Raw genomic sequence first — 23,825 nt, forward strand, 5'->3', positions numbered from 1 at the left:
AATTTATGACAAATGATTACATTTCTTGAAAAGAATGCTGTTACAAGTCCTGTCAGGCTGGGCATGCAGAATGACTTTGTATTTTGAAAATTCAGGCCTATTCCTTCTATGCCTTTAGATGATTTTTTTGTACAGGATTAAAAAATAGAAAGTAAAATGGAAGTAAATGCCTAATTATTTGAACAATTTTGTTAAAACCCCCAAGGGGTTGCTAATGTAGACGATACCTTGTTAAATATACATGTTTCAATTCTTGACAAAAATATGTATTTTAGTTGTTTACTTTTTCCTGAAATTTGAGGGTACAAATTGACTGTTCATATTATTATTGATGTTCTTGTGTCTGTAGACTACTACTAATTAGTAAGAACAATAATGCTGAAGATGGTTTTTGCTCTAATTGCCTCCTTAATGTACTGTGAATGGTTTGCCTTAAGTGCTGACAATGCTTCAATAACTAATCTTCATGTGAAGGTAAACACATCATTGTCTTGGAATGAATTTTCCATTTAGTTGTATAATGCAGCTCCATAATAGCCTGTTTGCTTGGAAGACTTCGTAAAGGACCCCTGGTACCTGGGTTTGGTTAAGGAAATACAGTCATCATGGTAACAGATCATATTTTCTGATTTTGGTCTTCCTTCCCATTAGCAGTTAGAATCGAACAAAAAATCCCACGTGTTTCTGCATCTGTGTCTTCAGGACGGATGTCCTGGTTTCCACTTGCTGTAACATCTTGACCTCTTTTGTATTATTTACCATCTCCAGCCTTTTACTCTTAAATATTTGCAGCTATACAAATGTGTGACTTCTTGAGGATGGGCATTACTGCAGACATTTGTTTCTTTCAGGGTGGCTATTTTAAGTTAAGGTATGGTCTCAGAAATTGCTGGAATATGGAAACTGGGTGATTGAGCGGTTTTAAATAAGACAGAATGATGGATCAAGTTCTGTACCAGCTGGCAGCAAGACTATATGCACACCTTCCTACGCTGTATCTTTGTTAGGGTCTACACTATGGTCTACAAAGCAGGTACCCCCTCCAGGAGCTGTGCTCCGCTGGGAACGTGTATTGGTCTTGGATACAAAGTGAGCTGAGTCAGTGATCTGTCACTAAGACTAAAAAAGGTCCACTAAAGTGGACTTGAGCAGCAACTTGCAATTGAGTCTGAAAAAGTCTGTGTTGCAGCAATTTCTGCCTTAAGTGTGGTTACCATGCTTCAGACTTCATGGTACAAACCACTGTCAAGGGTTTGTATGCAAGGGGCATAGAGCAGAGATCAGAAAGTTAGTGCATGTGGGCAATTGCAAATCCAGGCTCGAGGTTACGTTGCCCAGGATTACATTAAGGAAAAGTCTGAGGAGAAATACAGGGCTAGATTCAGACAGAAAGTTCGTATCGGTGATTGAAATGAGCTGGACATACATTATTAGGTTTTTCTGTATGGGAAATTAATTGGGTTTTGTGATCACAAATTACAGAGGAGGAGTACACAGATGTAGCAATGATGGATGTAATATAAAGCTGTCAATTCACTAAATAAGTAAATTAAGGATGACTTTTGATTTGATATGCATATTCTTTTATCCAGAGCTGAAGTCATGACAAGGTTGAAAGCCATCTGTTTTTTTGCAATGGTTTGTTTACATTTTTTTTACTGAGGGCAGAATTGAAATTATTTCCAAATGTTTTCTGAATGTTTAGCCATGAATGTGATTCTGTGTATGGCACATATTTACATGGTCTTGAAAAAAAGGTACCTCGGGAACAGAGTTTACTTGCAATCCAGATAGTGATGCTACAGAGTGAAAAATTATAATATTTAACTTCCCATCAAAAAAAATCACTTCAGTAGGTGATCTGAAAATTTAGTGTTCTGACTTCCTGTTTAGCTTTCAATAGATATATGTTACCTGTCTGAACATGCTGGTTTCCACCTCTATCTAATGATTAGATATGATACATAAGAATGTATAAAATACATTCAAGAAAACTAGAAGGGATGAAGTAGTCTTTTTCTGGGATGAATCCCTATATTACATAAAATTGAAAAGTCTAGTGCAGTAACTGTGCCTGTGTTCAAGGCGCTTCATCAACTAGAGCTGCTTTGCAGTTATGACAGAACCTCTGCTTATGCTTATAACACTAATATATTTTTATCGTTATTTTCTCATGCTGCCCATCTTCACAGCTTCAGGAGTTATTGACAAAAATATGTATGTGGTAGAGTGTTTTATCTTACTGTTCTTATATTTTAAGGTTTTTTTTTCTAGCCTGTGCAATAATTGGGGTCACCATGATAGAATAGTGTTGCTCTGTGATTTGTTTCAAAGGCTTGTTTGGTTATTAAATATTTTAGTGTATGTCCAATTATGTCAGGTTATTTTAAAGCACTTCTTAAATATCGTTGGAGCTCTTTATGGCACTCAGAATATATTTTCTAGATTTTTACAAAGTAATTGTTAAAATCTTTTTAATAGTGCTGAACATGAAAGCAGCTTTATTGGACAGCTAATTTATGTAGGAAAACAATATTAAATGAGATTTAAGTTTATGAACTTACATACCTTTTACAACCTATTAGGTTTTAAAGCAATACTACTTTACAATACTTTATTCAATCATTGTCTTGTATCCCTTGACAAAGTATGGATTAAGCTTAAAAATCACAATTTAAATAAGAACAGAATGTGGAGCCTGTATGAGTGATGAAGTTGGCCAACAAATTGTTGAAAGAAACTGGATTTATTTAGTTTTTTTTTTTTCTTCTCTGTTATCATTGAATATGTTGGAGTTGCTGTACCTTCTGGAGCTGTCTGGGGTGCTGTAATGTTACTTCTAGTTCCACAGCTTTTAGCAAACACCTGGACATACTACACTGTCAGCAGCTTCAGAGGTATTGTTAACCCATCGTTCGCTCTGTGTCAGTTGAATTTTTTTACAAAAAAAGGGAAAAAAGAAGTTTGAATGTGGCTGCATCCATGATATAAATTAGGTATAACCTTATTATGAAAGCTGCCTTTCAATTCTGTTAGTAATTATTCAACCGTGATTTTAGAGGCTTTGTTCAAGGATTGGAGCCCCCTTTTGTGCTATATAAACAGGGCAGAGAAAATACACTCCCCACTCCAGAGACTTGGAAAAGACTCCACATGTTGTTCAGAAATATCATAGCTTGATTTACCGTTTTCTAGATGTGCAAGCTAACTTGGGACCTCAAAGTCTAGTTGCACAATTTCTTTCTTATATTGTCAGCTGCAGCTCAAACTCCTGAAGCCAAGCTCTGTTTTCAGTTTCATGTGAATCGCTGGAGTCTGGAGCTGCACATATGTGGCTGAGAGCAGAACTGAAAGAGTTGTGTTGTGCTGATAGCCTTGTACTTGTCATTTTGTTAACAAACCTGCCATTAATGTGCAAGACAGAAGGGGTTCCAGCTCATTTTCCAGTTTCCCATGATGATTACCTTGATCTTTTGGTCTAACAGAAATGGAAACATCTTCCCCCCTCGTCTCAGTTTCTAACCTTAACATCAGTCAATGTGACTGACTAGATAAAAACAGAAAATAAGCTGAATTTAAAAAAAAAAAAAGTGTTTTTATCACCACATTTGTAGAAAATAGCTGTTTCGTAATAATTTAAGCTGCTGTCGTGGTTTAGCCCCAGCTGGCAGCTGAGCACCGTGCGGCTGTTCACTCACCTCTCCCTCTTTGGTAGTATGGGGAGGAGAGTTGGAAGAAAAAGGTAAAACTCATGCGTTGGGGTAAGGACAGTTTACTGGGATAGCAAAGGAAGAGGAAAATAGCAACAACAGTACTTAGAATATACAAAGCAGGTGATGCACAATGCAATATGCTCACTGCTGGAGCCCGATGCCCAGCCTGTCCCTGAACAGTGACCCCTCCTCCCCAGCCAGCTCCCCCCTTATATGCTGAGTACGACATCATGGTATGGAATATCCCTTTGGCTGGTTTGGGTCAGCTGTCCTGGCTGTGTCCCCTCCCAGCTTCTTGTGAAAATTAACTCTGTCCCAGCTGAAAGACAGGATTGGTTTTTTTTCCCCTTAATATTTTCATTTCCCATGTAGGAGATACGGATTAGCCCCTTTATTATGTGATTTGTAGGACGAATGTATTAGATCAAAGTAAAATGCCATCTAGACAATCTAGGGCAGATTATAGCCAGCAGTAATTGTCAGGGATGTTTGCTTGAGATATGTAGGAGGAGGAATATTTTCTTTGGGTTATTTAATACCTGTTAAAAGCAATGTAATGTTTGTACTGAATAGTTAGAATTTTAGGAATACTACCAAAGAAAACACCTTCCAACACTTATCTTTTATAATGGTGGAATTAAAACCGCAGATCTGAAAGTATTTTTTCATTTCCTAGAAAATGTGAGTTTTTCTGACTTCTATAAATGCATCAGAATTGCAGATCTAAAGTTCATAAAAGCAGTAAGCTATCTTAAATAAGTGGGTGCAAAGTGAGTGAGTTCTTTTGTCACATCCATTTTTACAGCTAAGTCAGTGGAGCTACTGCAGACTACAGTGGGCATCTGGCTCCAAATATATTCTATATAAGTTGCCTTGCTTTGGGTTTTGCTTTGCTTGCTTGTTTGCTTGTTTTTCCTGGGGTAAGACTTAGACTCCTTTTAGAATGGATAGTGTTGGTTTGTTGGTGCTATGTTCAAGATGCTACACTGCATTGGCCATTTCATTTGAGAGCTCGTGATTATCTTGTCTCTGTTTTTAGCAGTCAGAAGGAGAATCTCTTGCAATCTCTTCATGGTGGTCTTAGTGCACAGTTCAAAATATGCCTGTGGGGTTTTCTGCAATATAGAGATTTTTCCCCAAAGCTTTCTGCCACTGCTGCTAACCAGAGAAGCTCTATCTGCTGTGTCAGTTACTGGTGTTCTGCACAGGCTGTCGGTATTCCCAGAACTGCAGTGTCCAGCTCTGCTCCTGCTACTGATCGGCTTGACGGAACTGAGTAGTTAAGTGATGGACGTTTTGGCAGCACAGACTGTCCCAGAAGAAGCCAGGATCCCTTAAAACACTGAGTGCATTTTCAAGTGCTATTAACTCCACCCGTACTTTAGACATTTGCCAAGAAGTTTCAGGATAATGAAGTTATTTGTGCCTTGATTTAAATCTGACTGAGTACTGAAACCTCTTTATTTTTGAAAGGAGTAGGAGTTTTTGCACTTGTTCTGTATCAAAGCAATCCCTGCTTGCACTGGGACTGGGGTGCTCTGCTTAATTTTCTCTGTCCCAGAGGTAGATGCATTTCTATTTGTGCTTTTACTGTAGGGTTGAGAATGTCCTATGAATGCCAGCTATTGTCTGCAATAATTGGTCTCTGAATAAAGAGAAGTATTTATTACCTACACACCTGCCCCATTGAAGTATGCCCACTTTTCCACCACCTCAGCTAACCTGATAGAAACAGATGATGGAACACCCTCAGTTGTTCTTGTCCGTGGGTTGATGTGTGCTGTCAGATAGTGAGACTGTTCAAATGATCTTGGCACTAATTGCATATAAAAGTACCTTCCAACAATAGGGAGGATGCTGTAGCTGTGGTACTAACTCCAGCGAACAACAGCTATGAGGATATAATTTCTTTTCATGGAATCCAACCTAAATGTACATTTTGTTGATTTTATTTTGACGTTTCTGGTGGTGTATCTTAAAGGTAGAGAAAACTTGAGTCTTTTCTTCTTGTTACTGAAACTAGAAGAACATGAAAGCTGCTTTCTCTGGCTTTTCCAAAAGCTTCAGGAAAGAGTCACTCCACAAAAAAAGACTGCATTTGGATCTAACATGAGCAGTGTTATCAAATGCACAAGAAAATAGCAGAGTTTCTTTGTATTTCCTTTTTGAGTCTCGATTTGATGTAGGTTTCTGGAGTATCATCAATTGATCAATAAAACATGTTAGACTGCATGCTAGTACTGATTAATTCACACCTTTGGTACACGGTAAGAAACAAGGTGAAGCCTCGTGTCTATAAAGGGACTTGCTAAGTGCATTAGTCAGTTGTCTACTAATGTATGTAGTACATCTCAGAGGACCACCCCAGTGATCCCAGCCCCGGCCGCCTGGTGTGCCGATGGCATCAATAGGATGCAGCAGCATTGCGGGTGGAGGGGTGGTCCAGCAATACAGCAGCTGGCAAACCCTACTGTATGTTTCTGGGTCTTGCTTCAGGACTGAGAGGAAAAGAAAGCTAGTATTGCTGGAAAAAATTAGTCTCTGTAGCCATATCCTGGATTTTTTTAGCAAGAAAGGTTTGTGAAAAGCTGTGTTTTAGTCTTCCATAAACAAGCTTTTCAATTACATGTTTGAAGATTGAATACAATTTGTGAAAAGGACTTTCTTGCAAAGGATCCTGTTTGCTTATTTTGTGTCTTTTTTTTTTTAATTCAAATCCCAGAAATGGTGACTGTACACTGTAAGAGCTCCCCACCATTAACACTGGATGAGTCTTAATCATCCCCAAGTGGCCAGCTTCTAACAGCTACATTTTGATAATTTTAATCTCTCTATGTTTAAAATTTTGTGGGACCACTGTTGAATTTTACCAAAAAAAGGGTGGATGGGTTTTCCTGTGCCCCCTGTGTTGCGTTACCTGACCAGATCTGCAAGTTCTAGCCTTTTTTAAAAAATGCAGTTGGTTATGTCCATATTTATTCCAGTCCTTACTGAAACTGTTAGAAAGTTAAGCGTGCCTCTGGCCACCACACTGCAGGAGTTTATGAGCGGGTGGTGTGCTCTGGGCACATCGGTGAGCAGCCCAATACTGGCCTGTCCTCCCTGTCCCTGCTGCTCCCTGGCTGCAGCCGGTGGCTGGGAGGTTGAGTGGCAGGGCATCAAGAAGCGGTGGGCAGGTGGGATGTGTGCTAGTTTGTCTCAGGGACACACTGACTGCTTGGAGATGAGAGCTAAGGAGAGCTGAAGGTCCCTCCTGAACTCCAGCTGGCTTCCTCAGTGAGTGTGGGCATCAGAAGCGGAGGTCCCTTGGATGTCTGCCATCAAAAGACCAATCTAGGTTACAAAGCAGCAGGGGAAGAAAAGCAATCTGAAAGGCTGGCAAACCTGGGACCTGAGTTCAGGTTTGGGAACGGTAGCTCCACAGCACGCTGGGCAGATGCTGTCCTGCTGGGCAGATGTTGTCCCGCTGACCCTCCTGCCGTGGTGCTTTCTCCAGCCTTCCTGAGGCTGTTTGACGTCACGGCAGGCAATGGTCCAAGTCCTCGCTAACCTCATGGGCAATGCAACCACTTGAGCTGGTTTGTAAATGCAGATCCGTGTGGATTCGCTGGTCCCTGACGTTCGATCCCAGGCCTCGGTCTCTCCTCACCAGGGATTTTAGCAGACCACATTGATTTGAATGCATCTTTTCAGGAAATTCTTATTTTCAAGAAGCTTAAAGTGGGATTCAGATGCCTAAACGCAGTCCCATGGTACTAGGGTGTATGGCAAGAGACCAAAGTGAGACGTGGAGCTGGAAGCCAAGAGGGCTATGTCATGACATCCCAGGTGGCACTAAGGTCTGTAATTTGACAACTTGTTCGCACCTTTGGTGTCTTTTAGGCTGAACCCTTTGGCAAATGGGGCTGAAGGGGACAGGGAGAGTGGTGATACGATGTGGACAGGAAAACGTAACCGTGCCTGAGTACTGATTCAATTTACTACCGTATTTATTGCTGAAAAAGCTGTTTTAAAATCAATCTTGACTCTCATAGCATTTTTTACTCCTGATGTATTCATGAGTGTTTGGCATACTGTGCACATTCTTAGTTTTGAGAGAACCGACATTAATAGCGATTAAGTTAAGTCTGAAACTGTGTGGCATTGTTAATTACCTCCAGTCATGTAATTTATTGAACTTACAAAACTTAAGTTCTTGAGTGCTATGACTAATTATAAGATTGGAAATTAATCCAGAAGTGGAAATTACAGCCATACTTGAAAATGTCTCTCAGGCAACTTTGATCATTTTCACATGCTTTTATCCCCAGGTCTCTACAAGGAGATTCGTCAGTGCCGTGAGGCCTGTGGAGAAGCTCATATGAAAACAATCTTGGCGACAGGTGAACTGGGGTCCCTTGCTAATGTCTACAAAGCCAGTATGATAGCTATGATGGCAGGTAAATATATGTGGTTTTCTTTTTAAGCTAAGAATGTTTTTGTTGTATTATTTATGAAGCTTAAAAATTTCAAGTCACGAAAGTTTAGGTTTTGCCAATAGTAGGCAAAAACTATTATGCAGCAATTACCGAAGTTGCAGGTGTAGTAATGAAGTGTCCCGTGTTTTGTATAACCTACAAAAACTGCATGAAATGTTAAATAACACTTAAAACTGCTAAATGACAGAATTTGTAGGAACAAATATTTGTTGTCAAACGTATGATCCCTGGTGTATTTGATAAGGACACATACGTTTGGGCCGGATATGCATATTGTCCAGGCAATTGTGGTGGACTACAGATGTGGTGTAGGTAGACGACTCGTAAGCTTATTTTAAATGCAGGGGGAACTTCCCTGTGCAGGTTCATGCTGACAGCTCTTGTTTCTGGTTTGCGATCACTTCTAACCACCTCTGTGAGAGTGTGATTCGGGAAACCAGCCGTACTGGAGATGCAGTGAGGGGAGGAACTCTGCATCCAGCAGGTGCTGGGATGGGCTCGGCTATAACTGGTTACAACTGGAACACTCAAAAGCAGTAGCACTCACTACCTGCAACTGGCGCTTCAAAAGGAGTTCAGTCTTCCCTGTCTGAAAACTCAATTACATCAGACCTGATGTTTAGGAGTCTGTCTGTCTTTTGTCCTGAACCTTTCAGCTAAGAAACACATTCCCATGAGCAGGATAGGGTTTTTAGGGGCTGCATTTAGTTTGTAGGTATTACTTTTTTGCATAGCTATGGCCAGTGCAGACTGAATGTAGCGAAGCACCCATTTGAGCGCAGTTTTACAGCAGTATATTCTCTCTGCAGCTTTGGGCCTGTGCTGGTATAATTTTTCCCTAGTTTAACCAGGATTTTAACTCTGTCTTTAAGATGCAAAACCGGGAACTGGCTGATAAGGCTATGTTCCTTGAACTCTGTTCTAGACACCTGCTTCTTCCACCGTGCTTGAAAAAGGTGTCTTCAAGTATATTGATAGAGAGAAGTGTAAAGATATACTAAGAACCACTTGGGTTAGTCTGTCTTCTAAACTTTCCCTCATTTTTGTGCTGATTTTTTTTTTCTACTGTAAGCTCTTCAGACCTGGAATTTCTTCTTATTTTAGAGCAAGGAAAAAATCATCCAAGTGTCTTGTCAGTATTTAAATAAATATTCAACTTGCTGCTGACCTCATTGTCTCCTTATACAACACTATGCTTATCTACTTCAAATGGAAAGGAAAGCATTTCAGGCTTTTTACATGCTCAGCTACAGTGTCAATTAGTGTCATTAGATACAGAGGATCAGTATTATGCCAGTAAATTTTGCTTTTAATTAGAAGACGTGTAAGAAATACACATTTCCTGTCATTTAAACTGATGTACTAATCATTATGATCACTTTTTGTAACATGGAGTAGTGAAAAATTCAGGTTGTAAAGCATTTTAACATTTTCAGATTTTTTTGCTGGTGTAGTTTTTTTGAAATACAGCAGATGGCTCTATTGTTAATGATTTTCCTTGCATAGTTATTTATTTTACAAGATACTTATCCATCTGAATATGTGCAGTAATTTCCTTATTTTCAGTCTCTTGCTTTTTCTTTGTGGGTAGGTGTAAAAATAAGAATTTATTGGTGCCCTACATACATGTATTGAGGGCCAGTTTTTCAGACTGACTTGTCAGAACTGCAGAGAACCTCAGAATTTCAGTTGAATTTTGTTTGATCTGCATATGTGTAAGATTTTGGGGAGAAAGTAATTTGGCATGGTATATTTAAATTCTAGCTTTATTATCCATTTATTTTTTCAACTTCTGTCATGATCTAAAAGAAGGAAAGAAAAAAAAAAAAAAACCACAGATGATCTTGTGGATATGGCAGACCCTGGCAACTTTTATCTGAAGATAAAAAAGCAACACCTGATAAACTTGACTCCAGTGATTAGTTTTATATGGGGAAATGAATTACACAGTATAGTGGATTCAACCGCAAAACTGCCTTTAGAAGTCTTTGCTGCTGCTGGCCAATTGTTCCTGTCCTTTACTTCAAAATTTGCTGCTCCTTCAGCCATGCTGTTAGAGGTACTCGTCATGCTGCATTGTAAACTGAGCTTTCGAAGTAATATGGTTGAATATTACTTCAAAAAAGGGATAACTAGTTATGTTTTGGGTTTTTTTTGATTGGTTTGCAACATGTTTATTTGTTGGTTTGTTTTTTTTTTTAAATGGTTACCACCTCAACAATCTGGTTTACAGCCTTGCCTTGCATGCGGCTGTATCAGTGCCACTGAGGATGTGATGTGCAGTCCTTAAACTGTTTTCAGTCCACAGTGCATGATGTAAGCCTATCGTAGGGAGCACAAAATCCTAGCCTTACAGATGTGTACATTGCCATTGCTGAGCATGCACACATTCACCTAGGTCCTGAAGCACAGAGCCACTAGATATGTGGTAACATATATAAAATATGTGCATTTCCCACGTGTCTCATTTGTGAGACTCAGAAGGCTGAGAGAGTAACACAATGCTGATTTATCACTGGCTTCATGGTTAAAAAGCTTGCCTGGGATGTCTGGGACTTGGTCTCTCTGACTGAGGTTCTTTTCCGCACAAGGGTCAATTTTACAGTGTATTTGCCGTTAAGGCTCTCAGTCCCTCCTGATAAAGTTGCTCTGCTTTACACAAAGCAATTAACTGAGCAAGGAATACAATCCAGATGTCTCCTCTCTCAAATAACTTTCCAAAATTTCTGTATAGTCTTCCTTGTGGTCTCTCGAGGAATTACTGGTGTATACTGGGAACCCCTGCATGTTACATTTAGTCTGATTCAGCTAGCAGGTGGGGTGCTGGATGTGAGGCCACCTGCGCACACTTGAAAATGGATGGTAAAAGGTCAAAAAATGGGCACCTCTGCATTGGCTGGCATTCTAAAAGAACGCTAAGGTCTGTGCTAAGACTCAGGATGGTGTGCCTCTGCACTTCTATATTCAAAGCAGATTGCATAGGCTGTTTCTGTAGGCAAACATCTGTACTCTGAATCACAGCCCTTGCAGGACTCAGCGGAAGCCATTCGCTACACACCAGTGAGTGAGGCTGAGCCCAGTGAGACGCGCAGATCCCAGCAGTGCACTGGAGGTGGAGGCCAGTTGTAGAAATGGTGCTTTGTACAAGATGTTAACACTTGCATCTGCAAAAACTTGGGAAAAAGTGTTGCTTTACAGTGAAGTGTGATAATTTGCTTTTATTCGAAGTGGTGGCTCTTGGCTCATCCTGTGTCTGAAACAGTATCTCCAAAGTGCCATGACTACTTTTTCTTCCTTCTCGAGCACAGTACATGAAGAGAAAGACATCAGAATGGGAGCAGGCACCCACTTCTCTTAAATTCTTTTAACCGCACCTTTACAGACTTGACTGACGTGCTAAAAATTCTTCTGGAATATTTAAGAACCTGTTTCTGAGTGAAAGATGCTGACAGCCCTCTAAGGACAGTGACTCACCTGGTAAGAATAATCCTTGCAGTGCTAAGGAGGACATAATGGCAGGTAGGATTGCACATCAGTGGTTCTGTGTCACTATCAAAGGAGCACATTGTTTTCTGAAAGGTAACCAAGAGAAAATCTCAGCATTAAATCAGGGAATTTTTGGTCATTGATTTATAACATCCACTGCTATTTCTTGAGCTTCTTGAAGTCTTAATGGTGGTTTGAGTACCTGAGCTTCTCAAGGGAAGCTGACTGCATCTTTGACTTTACCATACAGCTTCCAGACAATGACTAGAGCAAACTAATTAGTGGTTTTCACTAGCTGAGGGCTGTAGTATCCAGTCTTTGTCTCTAAAAGCAGAAAGCAGTGCCACAAGATTCCCACAAAGAAAACTCAGGACATGGGAGTACTGCTTGAAGAGTTTTCCGTAAAATGAGAACATCCCACCGCACAAAAGCCTAGTCCTGAATTAAGAAAAGATATAACAGCTTAATGATTATAAGAGGAGAGAGTCCAAGACATGTGGTTTGGAGCACCACAAAATAATGCCTGGCTACACAAAGCTTTTACCTCAGCTTTAGATAAGGTTTTTATACTGTAGTGAATATTGGTGCAGATCCATTTTTAGTATGAATAACAGGAAGACAAATTCTAAGGTACCAATAGCTGTTGTTGTTTTGAGCACTGTATCGCAAAGATTTGTTTTGAGCAGGGTTAGGTGGTGTGGCTATAAACATTCTAGCAGCTAAGTGCAAGGGATGAATTTCCTGCTGCTGGATGTGGACTGCCATGATCCAAAACTTCTACCAAGCAAATGTTTCATGAAAAATGAAAGAGAAGAAAGGAAACCAAACTAGCAAAATTTGACCGAAAAGCTAGGCATGCTTTGCGCAAATGTGACTAACATAGGAAACAAGACTACTGAATAAGTAATAACACTTAGCACTTTACGTCTTCAAAGTACATACAGACATTAGCAGAATAAATCTCTCAATAGCTCTGCAAAGTATGAGACAAGGATCGTATCAGACAAGTCCAAAGTCAAGCTGAGATTGTTTGAGAGTTCTTGACTTTAAATCCCATGCTCAAATCGGAAGTTGAGGGTCCCCTCAATAGCATGTGAGTCATATTATGTTTAAAGAAAGATTTCATTTAATTACTTGTCTGTAGCTTCAGCTGTAATTTGATACTAAGTCAGTCAGTTATTAGAGCCCAGAGCGTTTCCAAATGAAAGGCAAACCAAGGGAGAAGGCTTGGTAACAGATATAAACCAAAACTTCAATTTATGTTTTGTTTTGCCCATCTGATATACAACCAACTGTATTGAGTTTACAGTTCCATCTGTAAAGGGTACACTTTAGGTCCATCAGAAATCAGGGGCAATGCATGGCTGTGGTCATCTAAAAGCAAACTGCGTCAAAATTGGCAGCTCCTTTCTACAGATGTGAACTGGCTCCCAGTGCCTTCCAGGGTGACAGATGATGTTAAGCTCTGGTCTGGAGGCTCAGTTTAGTTCTGGGGACAAACTAATAAATCCTTACTCTTCTGAATGTGTAGGAAGAGGGCTTACCACCTGACTGGTGACTAAGGCTTTGTTGGTCACAGTCTGGTGGCCATTTCCTCTCTCCCTCCAACCAAGCAGGAGTCAGAGCGAGTCCAAGGTGTGATGGGGATTTTGTGCTGTTGCTTGGCTGAGCTGCGCTCACTGGCTGGGGAAGGTGGATGTTGAAATGTAGCGTATTCTTGCATCTGACCTCTCGTCTTCAGAGAACAAAGTGCAGTGCAGAGAAAGTTCTCCCGCGTGCGTTGTCAAATGGTAGAGAATAATCTCAATTTTCTTTGGCTGTGATCTTCTGGCAGTACAGATTAGATCTAGCATGGGCATGAGCACGTTTCTGAATTTCTGTCAGCTTACTGAGAGTGCATAAAATGATGTTTATGTCAGCTCTCTTCTGTCTGCATGCATGCAGACAATACCTAATTTGTCCAATGATTTGCCCATTCCTTCAGAATTTTTAGATAAATTTGAACTTGCAGAGTTTGTACTACTTCAGCACTTTGCATCATGCAGATGCAGCGTTGTATGTCATTTTAGGAACATAGCCTTGGTTACTGTCTTGAATATGAAGAAGTGATTGCAGTTGGCTGCTGTAAGAGGCTCATCAGGACAGTAATTAATGCTATGGAATTATATTAGTAGTTTATAACTTTCCTGTCTGTTGCAGCAGATGTCCTGCATTCTGCATAGTCTGCGGTTGTTCTGCATGTTCAGAGCTCTGGTTAAGATCACTGAAAGTTTACTGCAAGGAACGAGCACAAAACATGCTGTGCAGAACCAAGATGCAGAGACACTGTCTCAAAATTTTGAATGATATTATGGACTAAAAAGTTTTTGGATTAGGAGTTAGATCAAAAGATGGATGGTCTTTAAATACAATCAGTCTGAAAGAGGTCTCTACAGGAACAAGTGACTTCATTTATTCTGGTACGGAGTGGGGGGAAAGAAAAAAGCCAGTGGTATAAAAATGCAGATAGCAGCATGATCAGTAAGACAGTACAAGGCTGCTCCCTTAAATGATGTAATTGCCTACAAGCTTAATAGTGATACTGCAGCTAATCACTAGAAATAACGTAGGAGTGATAGATAAGCTTGGAGTTGAACAGTTCTAACAATGCAATCACAATATCCTCAGGTTTGAATTATTGATGAGAGTCCATACAAAGAGTAGTAACACAAAAAAACTGTTGGGCATGAGTAAAGCAGACCTTGAAGGAATGCAAAATGAGACTTAAAAATCTGTCTGGAGCTCAATAATGTATGTATAGGGAATCAGAGGTGAAGGAATGGAAAGTGATGGAGAAACACTAGGGCAGTCTCTAATGAAAAGTCTTTTCAGTAGAGTCAAAAGAGCAACAGAAGCCTGTTTGGGTAAGTAGAAGACAGAAGTAATACAGAAGAGAAACAGAGATGTTGGGGATGGGGAAAGAGTCTGTGAAGGGAGAAGAGAATTAAAGTGTATACAGTAAAACTTCATTTGTTTGCAGTTTAAGCTAGAAACTCAGATGTGGATACGATGCCACGTTTTGTTATGCATTTATTTATGTGCTTACTGAACTGTGTGCTAGCCTATACAGCCATATCTGAGGGGAGGTAGTTATCTGGGGCCGTTCGTTATTTGTCATACCAGGATGCCTGGCAACTCAGTTTGCTAATTTTGTGAAAGGTCTATTCTATTCATGGTGTTCTACTGTAATCAGAAAATAGCAATATACAGCCTCTACTCAAGTCAAAGAAGAAATACCAAAGCAAAACAGATGACATCTGTCAGATCTGTACCTGTTCATTTGATTTTTGTGTTATCCACACCGCTTGACTTTCTCCCTCCTCCACCCCCCATTTACAAGTAGAAACAGTGCTATTTCCAAGCACCTCTCACCAGAAGAATACCAAGTTAGGTATGAAGCCAGAAGATGGGTAGGATTGTTTGAGGTAGCAGAACAACTCCTAATTTATCATCACCTTTGACAATTCAGCTTCTCTGTTTTTCCATATGCAAAATTAACATTGCATATTTTATAGGACCTCTGTGAGGTCTAGTAAATTAAGATATAAGCAGAAATATGTTACTTTCATTAGAAGGCAGAAATTTTCCATGCCTGTGCATGAAGATGGAATACCCTCAGTCAAGACTGAAATTGGGAAATGGAGCAAACAAAAGTCTTGAAATTTTCTGGTGGTAGCTGCTGGCTCTGATTTACTAGTACAGCCCACCCGGGGAGTGACAGTGGAAATGGGAGCCGGCACAGCTTGCCGTGGTACTCAAGGGTGATGGTATCGTGCATTGTGCGACTGACTGGCGCTGCCCACAGCAGCAAGGAGGTCGCCTCCCTTCAACTGCTTTCATAGCACCCCACCCAAAATGTTCTTTTAAATGAAAGAGATTTGCTATTCCTCCTGTACGCCTGTTTTGCTATTTTTTGTTGTTGTCCCTGCACTGAGCAAAGTGGAATGAGCAGTATACCCTACGAGCAGGATAGCTCCCTAGAAATCCCAGGGCCTGTCACTGGATCTCAGAGAACAGAAATACAGCAGCATCAGTAAGGATCATACGGCACGTTAACCTTTCTTTGACACTGGTCTTCAAAGCATGGACAGGTACTATGGACTTCCCTTGCGTTGTGGTGTGTCATAAGGCTTTGAACTCTGATCTGCGGATTTCTACTTCCTGACCTGTAAGAAAGTGGCTGTTCTTTATGCTTCAGCCTTTGCGACTGATTGTGAAATAGCGGGTTACAGAGAGTAGGCAGGTACTGACAGTATAACACACTGTTCAGAGGGGTCAACCTTCTATTAACAAACTATCCTAAATGCCTGAATAGCATTTTTCTTTTGCTGATATTCAAGATCTTTGCAAAGCATGTTAATTAAGGAATATCTAAATGGTATACTTTCAATTTAAAACAACTGATGCAGAGAGGTTAGAAAGCACCCCTTTTGCGTTAATTTTCCCCATGAATGAAACCTTGTTTCTATGTTAAATAATTTGTTAGAATTTGAGTTAAAACTTCTGAAGTTTCATATCACCTCAGACTCAGAAATCGTTGCACAGTGAATAGTTCTAGTCAAACATGCCACTAAAATAACCCGGCTTCATAGCAAAAAACTTTGCATCTGTGAAGCTCCAGTATTGAAGGTAATGGTTTGAGAATGCAATTTTAAAACATGGAAATATTATGTAAAATCAATAGATGTACAGGGTGCTATTTATTTCTCTGATATTTCAGGTTGTTTTTTTATTGTGTTAGCAGCAGGTGTTAAATTCGACTAAACCAGTGAAAAATAGAAATAAATATTTAATTTACTGTATCTATCAATTATACAAAATTGGCTTATGAAATATTAAAGTTTCTTTTAAGAGATTGCAAGTAGGAACACTAGTTAGAAAATTCAGTCCCTTAACAGAAACTTAATATAGATGTGGAAATAAACTAAGCATGGTTTTAGGGTTGTAGGTCCTGGGATTTTTTGGTTGCTTTTTAAGGTGGCAAAGCCTAGTGATTGTGCCTATCTGATTTGAAAGTATATGGTCATGACAGCAGAAACATTTAATTAGACTTCTAAAGAGAAAGATATCGAATGGAAAAATACACTAGGAATATGTGATCTCGAACATCAATAGGCAGCTTTTGAAACACTATGGACACTGATTTGAATAACCACCTTTAATCATAAGGAACAAGAATGCAGTGGAAGAGAAAGAAGCATACCAAGAGATGGACACAAACTTAAGTGAATTCCATACCGAGACATAAAAGTGGGACAAAAATTAGCCATATGAAACAAGAGTTTGTCATAAGGAGGTTATAGATAGTTTTCGTACTGATAAACTGCATCTTAAAACACACCAAGATCGATATAAAGACATGTGCTAACTTTTAGCAGCTCATATCCTAATGGTGCTGACGCTGTGTTTCAAAGTGTTACTTCATTAAGTGCAGAGAAACAGGCTGAATACCCAGGCTAACAGCCAGGTAACGTGATGCAACACACACATTCCTCAGTGAACTAAACAGGACCGATTATTCAAATGCAAACATTTAAACTCGTGTTTAACATTTTGCCTTCCTTATATTTATAAGTTTTTAACCGGAATTTAAAAGATCGTCTTAAAAAAAGAGTTCATCAATCTTTTCCCAAAGGAAAATATTTCTATCAGAATATGACCATAGGATATAGCAATTTTCTTCAGGAATGTGCTTATTTCAGTGGTATTTGGAAGAAGAGCTCCATGGCTTTTTCCAGCTTGCCTCTGTGGCTGCTTGCAGGATTTTTGGTGAGTTGCAAAACAGATCTGAACTTCCTTGGTAGGTACCTGGGTTGCTTAGAGCCTGTCTCCCAGGCTTTACGCGCTCCTATGATTCGTGTTGCCAAAGTGCAAACCGTGATGGGAAGATGTTGAAAAGAACAGAAGATATTCCCTTCTTTGATACTATACTTTGGAATTTTAGCCCCTGGGATATGTTCCTGATGCACATTTTTTTAAAATTCCTTTTCTGAAATGATAGTTTTTAATTTCAGCATCTCTCAGATAAGACAATTTCTAGCTTCTGACTATGCTTACGTTGTAGTTACCAGAGACAATAACTTTCCCAGAGCTGCCTGTAATAGTCCTGCTTTCGAGAGGATTTTTTCAAAGACAAAGATGACAGAAAAGTCCATAGTCTTCATGGCAAGTCAACAGGGATCTGACATGTGATTGTCATTTGTACCTTTGATGTTTCTTCCCCTCTAGCATGTGTTCTATAAAGTGATTTCCCTGCAGTGTACAACTGCAGCTGATTTCTCAGGGTGAGTTCTCCCTAAATCTAAGATGTAGACAAACTTCCTCCTTGATGATGGCAGGACTACTTCTTAAGCAAAAAGTCTTCCTTCCATCACCTTTGCAGTTACACTGCCAATCCAACATCCAACTTACCAGCCTATCCCAAACATCGCAGAGGTGAAGTCTTGTAGTTTATCAAGAAGATTTGTTAATTCATCTCTAATGGACCAAAAAGAAAACAGATGATGTTCCATATTCTGTACAGCACGTTAAACTTAAATTATGCAATGCAAAATTATGAATCATATGTCTTCAAAAGCATCCTTCCCACTGGTCCTGGAAAACGGACGTGTAGAGAGCTCAAAGGAAATATAAAGCCTTACACATAAATGGAGCTTTGAAATGAACTCAGGCCCCAGGATGAGAAAGCAGCTTGGTGGGGTGTGATGGAAGGGGCTGCCACATTTATCATGACTTCGGGTCCCCAGTAAGAGGAGGGGTAGCATTTTCAGATGGTGCTCTGATAACAAGATAGCACATACATGCTGCTGATAGCTAACTGGTTGTGCTTATGTTGTAATTGGGTACTGTGTTTGCAGCTTCTCTGGATGTAAGCAAATTTAGCTTCACAGCAGTTTGCTTGGTTGCCATTTGCAGCACGCTCGCAGCTTTGAGGCAGGCTCCTCCGGGAGCTTCAGCTGGATGGACCCTGTGGTATTGTAGCGATGCCATTTCCAGCGCTTTCCAGCGCCTGGGTTAGAATTACAGCTCACTTAGCTTTAAAATAACCATCTTCGGAGTGCACTGCAGAAATGCTGGTTTGTTGCTTAGAAGTAAAACAAAAAATCCTAGTAAAATAAACAGAGCTACTCCGTGCTTTTGAACAACTTCTTGGTGATTCATTTGCAGTGACTTGCTTCTATTGGGAAGTAAAAACTGAAGGCAAGAGAGAAACCTAGGAAGAAAGTAATATATTTTTCTGCTGAAATGTTCAAGAGAGAAAGTAAAAAAAAAAAAAAAAAAAAAAAGGTGTAAGGGAGGGGTAAAGAGAAGCCTTTAGTTTTGAAGGGTTCCTGTGCCTTTTTTACTGTCTTAAGAACACAGTTTTGGAGTGAAACACTGGAACATGCAGAGCGCTTTGCAATCTATGTATGAAAGTGCTGCAGATGAGAACAAGTAATTATTAACTACTAACATCACTGTATTTTATTACTCAGAAATAATTCGGAGAAGGGTTCTGCCAGTTGAGGTTATTGTCTAATGTCTGGTTCATGAAAGACAGAAGCAAGAGAGGAGCTGAGATTTATTTGAGTGGAATTTTTAAATGGTGGAAGGCAAAGGGAAGGTAAGAACAGAATCCGTTCAAGTTGGAAGGAGGCAACTAATACAGCATTTGAGGTATCGGTGATGCATTCTGTATTATTCACGGCCGTGACTCTGGTATGGCTTGTAGGTTTTCTACGTTTTCATTTGCTAAATTAGGTGGGACATCACATAAAGAGTAAAGTAGTCAGTGAAACGTAGAAAGGTTTAGATCATGATGATCATACAAAGCTTGCAGATGCCTTTCCACAAAATGTGAGTTGCTACAGCACTGATTTTTATGTTAATTTACTAGTGAATAATTTAAAAAGACCTGTTTATTTTTTAATAAAAAGGAAAGATATAAATTGGCTGAGTGTTCCTAATGTTACTTACAGCTGCCCTGAGCAGATGTTGGGGATTCTTAGTGGTATGCTAGACCAAAATAAGTTTTATGAATAAACAAACAATTTCTTTTTACTACCAACTCTTTCAGGCTGATTCTCTCCCAAATTCACAATAAATGGATTTTTAAAGTCTCCTCATAAATAATTACCTTTCTTGTGCCACTTTTTTCTAGGCACTTGGATTTTAATTACAATGATGAACTGTTTTAATAAGTTGTTAAATAATTTTATCTTTTTAGGGCTGAATCCATTTTCCATTTCTCTTTGACTTCATTGGTTCCTGGGTTTTCAATCCTTTTAATTCTTCCTAATTCACTTGATATTGCACTTTCGCTCCCCATAATAAATTCACATTTGAGAAGCAAACAGCATGCAGCAGCATCTTTTTCTTCTGTACTCTACGCACATACACCCACCTTAGCTTGCTGGTTAGCAACAGTCTCCTGTTACTAGTAACCATTTTGTTTAACTCAGTCATTTTGATTGCTGTAAGTTTGAAAATGGAGTAATTACATGGAGACAATGAGGTTTTGCATTGGACTAATGTCTGGGGGCCTTAAAGCACTCCACAGAAAATGGCTAGCAAAGTGAGTACTGTGCTTAGTTGGTAGATAAGGGATGTGCAATGCAGCTGTACTCACCTTCAGACCTGTGTTTTCGCATGTAAATAATTATTAGATACCTATGAATGTAATTTGGTGTAGAGAAATGCTGAACACATAATTCCCCGTGACTTCAGCTGTGATTCAGTATCTGTGAAAAACAGCTGCTTTATTGAAATGTGTGCATCCTTGTCAGGAGGGGGGAGAAGACCCAATTGACAGATTTTTAAAGTTCCTGATTTTTAGTCTCATGGCATGATCAAGATTTACTTAATTAGAAGTGACTGCTGTTAAAAACAAAACCCCCACAGATCGTATTTAAACTTTCATAGTTTTCTTTCAGTTTATGTATGTCTTATGATCCCACTCCTGACACTGAATAATTGGAGTCACTACAGAAAATATGAATACCAATTTAGATATTGTTAGAAGTCACAGTTAAAAGTGTGGAGCTTGCAAGGCTTTACTTTTATCGGGTTAGGGTCTGTCCACATCAAATATCTGTTGCTTTGGGGTGCAGCCTTGGGTAGCTTTGCTTACTGTTGTGCTCTGTATGACCTAAACAGAGCGTGCTTAGGACCACGCTCAAATGGAGAGACAGTACTGCAACTTTTTGCTCTTTGTGTCAGAAGCTTAGGATTACAGAAGGAAAGGTACAAACTAGGTGGTCGTGCTTCCTGGTGTGATGGTGACACCATTGCTAGCGCTGTATTTTGGCAAGTGACAATTCAGTAAAACACAGGTAATGTTTTGCTTGAGCCCTTCTATTTTTGAACATGTAAGTGTGGATGAAGAAGCCATAGATACCAAAGTGAGGCTCTGAAATATTGCCATGCGAAGTAACAACCTTGAGATAGATTTTTTTTTTTTCTGTAAGAAAGATATAAAATGTACTTTCTCAATGAATAGTGACATTTAATAACTTGCCACTAAATACCTATGAGGATATATATCCATCTAATACAAAGACAGTTTGATACTTGATTTCTTTCATTCACAGTATTTCAGTAAAGAGTCAAATGCCAAAATACAAAATGATAATATATATTCAGTGTAGGTTTTTAAAAATATAAAAGCCTATACAATGTAGATTTGAAGATTGAAATATCATCTTCATTTTGCCAGTGAACTAACAAAATGTGCATTTCTGTATCAGTTTCAATTATTTTTAACCAAAACCCAGGCAGTTGTTTAATCAGATTGTTGGTACTTCTGGTTTGAGATGCTCGCCATGATTGCAGTCCGTGACCAAATCAGCACACAGGCTGTCGACAAATGGAGGTGGAGAAACAATGCCCCAGCATGTTAAATACCTTTTTATGAGTGGCCGCCTATTTCTGATGGCTCTTAAAGGGCTTTTTGATTTCCTTCATTTGTTAAAGTAGTACTCAGTAGATTGTTATGCCAGAAAAGTCTGACTGAATTTATCAGTAACACGCCTTCATAAAGCATCCGTTTGAAATAAAATTGTTAGTTTTGCCATGTATAGCATCATTAATAATACAGTGTGCGTGGGGGGAGATTTCTTAAAAAACCAGAAGTGTGTCTGTCCCTGACACCCAGCAGAGAGGTGCCTCCTGCTAGGAGTGTGGCTGCTCAGTCAGGGGCTTCGGTTGTTTTTTTTACTGAGGGGGACTAGCAGGCTTTTTGGTATTCAGTCTACCTGAAGAGCTAGAAACCTTGTAAAACAACCCTGCTGACAGTCGTGAAAACATCTGTCAGTACCCTGAAGTTCTCACCCACATTGCAGCCTGCACGCGTGGGCTTTTGCAGTTTTGCCAGATGTCAAATTATCAAGGTGGGGAAAGAAGAAGTAAACACTCTGAGGGGCAAAAACTTCTGGGAAGCAGGAGCTGCGAGTAAGATCGATACGTTTTAGAAAGAACCATAGCTTGCCATTTTACCATGCTGCCTTATGTGTAGTTAAGGCCTTCCAGGGTGTGTTACCCTTTGGATATTTGTTGCATCAGGAGAATGTCCAACACCTGCACCCAGCAAGTCCATGATAGAACCTATGTGTTTGTAAGTTGACTATATTGAAGACTTTCAAGTATCATAAAAATTAAACTAACATTTTCCTAGTAATCATATGATTACTAGACACGCATCCCTCTACACAAGCCCCTAAGTAACCTATTCTGCCTGATTTGTAAAAGTATAAAAGCCAGGATGAAGCAAACACGTCACAGGTGAGTCTGGTGAGACCTGGCACCTTATTGTGGGGGTTTTTTCAGGCAAAGCCACATTGGCATTGGCCACATAGTGCCCTTGGGAGATGCCTTTGATACTAGAAATCCCCCCAGTGCTGAAGCCTCCACCTGTGCCAGCTGCCCTTTTATGTGTAGGGAGCAGCGTGGAAGAGGGGCTGATGCTGGCTGTTTGTCCTCTGCATGACAAAGAGGCTGGATGTTGGACAGATTCTGACTGTGGCATTAAGACATGACTTTTAAATCTCAAAAATCAATCCTGCCTTTCTCTGGGTTGGAGTCAGAACAGAATCTTAAAATGCTTTTATCATGAGGTGTTGAAAAACACTCAAAATGACATTGAAGTGTCATGATTTTGGCTGTATTACGTATGTTGGTTTTTTTAAAATCTTTAAAATTCATAGCACCTTCTTGATAAAGTAGACTGATTTTTCTACTTGCTTTGTTCAGTGTGGAGTATTTCCAAATGGATTTTAAGCAGCTATTTCTTCAATTTGAGTAATTTTGTTACAAGTTAATAGACAATACGTAAGCATACTTTAATGTTAACATATTTGTTTCAAAGTTGCTATCAACATTAAAAAGCACAAAGCTAAATGTGGTTGCTAAAACATGGTATGCAATATGCCATGTAGTGCTGGGATTCTAAGCAGTCATGCATATTTATTATTCCAAACTGTAGTGCTATTACTGGTAGATATATCAGGGTTTTAGCCTCAGTCTGTAATACGTCATGTACTGGACAACATTTTGAGAGACTGAGGTGTATTGATCCAAAACCAAGAATGCCAAGAATGAAAAAGCCTGTCCTAGATCAGTGCTGGTTTAATTATATCACACTTTAGGGTAGTTTATTATTGTTTAGATTAGTTTAAGTGTGAACAAGTAAACGATACGATTGAATTCAGTGTTTGTAAAGGGAGCGTAATGGGTAAGATGTTCCAATCAAGTCTAGTTTCTCCCACAGCATTTTGCTTTTTCACCCAGCCCAGCAGGAGCACGTGGCTCAGTGCTGAGAACCTGCATCTAATCTGAAAGGAGCGACCAACATTTATGTTGCTCCTTTATGGCGCAACAACCCGTTTTAGCAGCAGCCTGTGCGTTACTGGTAAAGCAATAAGAATGAATGTGGTGGTTCCTTCTCAAACACCCAGCATGCCTTTAGCTGCAGATGACGACTTTGGAACATTAGGGCAATCTGCAGAATTCAGCCATCGCTGTCTTTGCAGCAAGGAGTTGGAACAAGGTATTGAAAGATGTGACTGCCTTTTTTTGTAGGTAGCTGCTGTGTAATTGTGGAGATGATGGCAGTGGTGGCAATAAGAGGGAGCAG

General features: G+C 39.7%; 1 protein-coding gene across 2 annotated transcripts in view; it reads left to right on the forward strand.

The window, feature by feature from the left end:
* DERA (deoxyribose-phosphate aldolase) overlaps positions 1 to 23,825 on the forward strand; it is a 58,909-nt gene that overhangs the window by 18,614 nt on the left and 16,470 nt on the right. For both annotated transcript variants that reach the window (XM_054812978.1, XM_054812977.1), the window contains one exon: positions 8,024 to 8,152. In XM_054812978.1, coding sequence (XP_054668953.1) covers positions 8,024 to 8,152 — 129 coding nt within the window. The remainder of the gene's footprint in view (positions 1 to 8,023; positions 8,153 to 23,825) is intronic.

The sequence above is a fragment of the Grus americana genome, chromosome 1 (assembly GCF_028858705.1).
Source record: "Grus americana isolate bGruAme1 chromosome 1, bGruAme1.mat, whole genome shotgun sequence".
NCBI lineage: Eukaryota > Metazoa > Chordata > Aves > Gruiformes > Gruidae > Grus > Grus americana.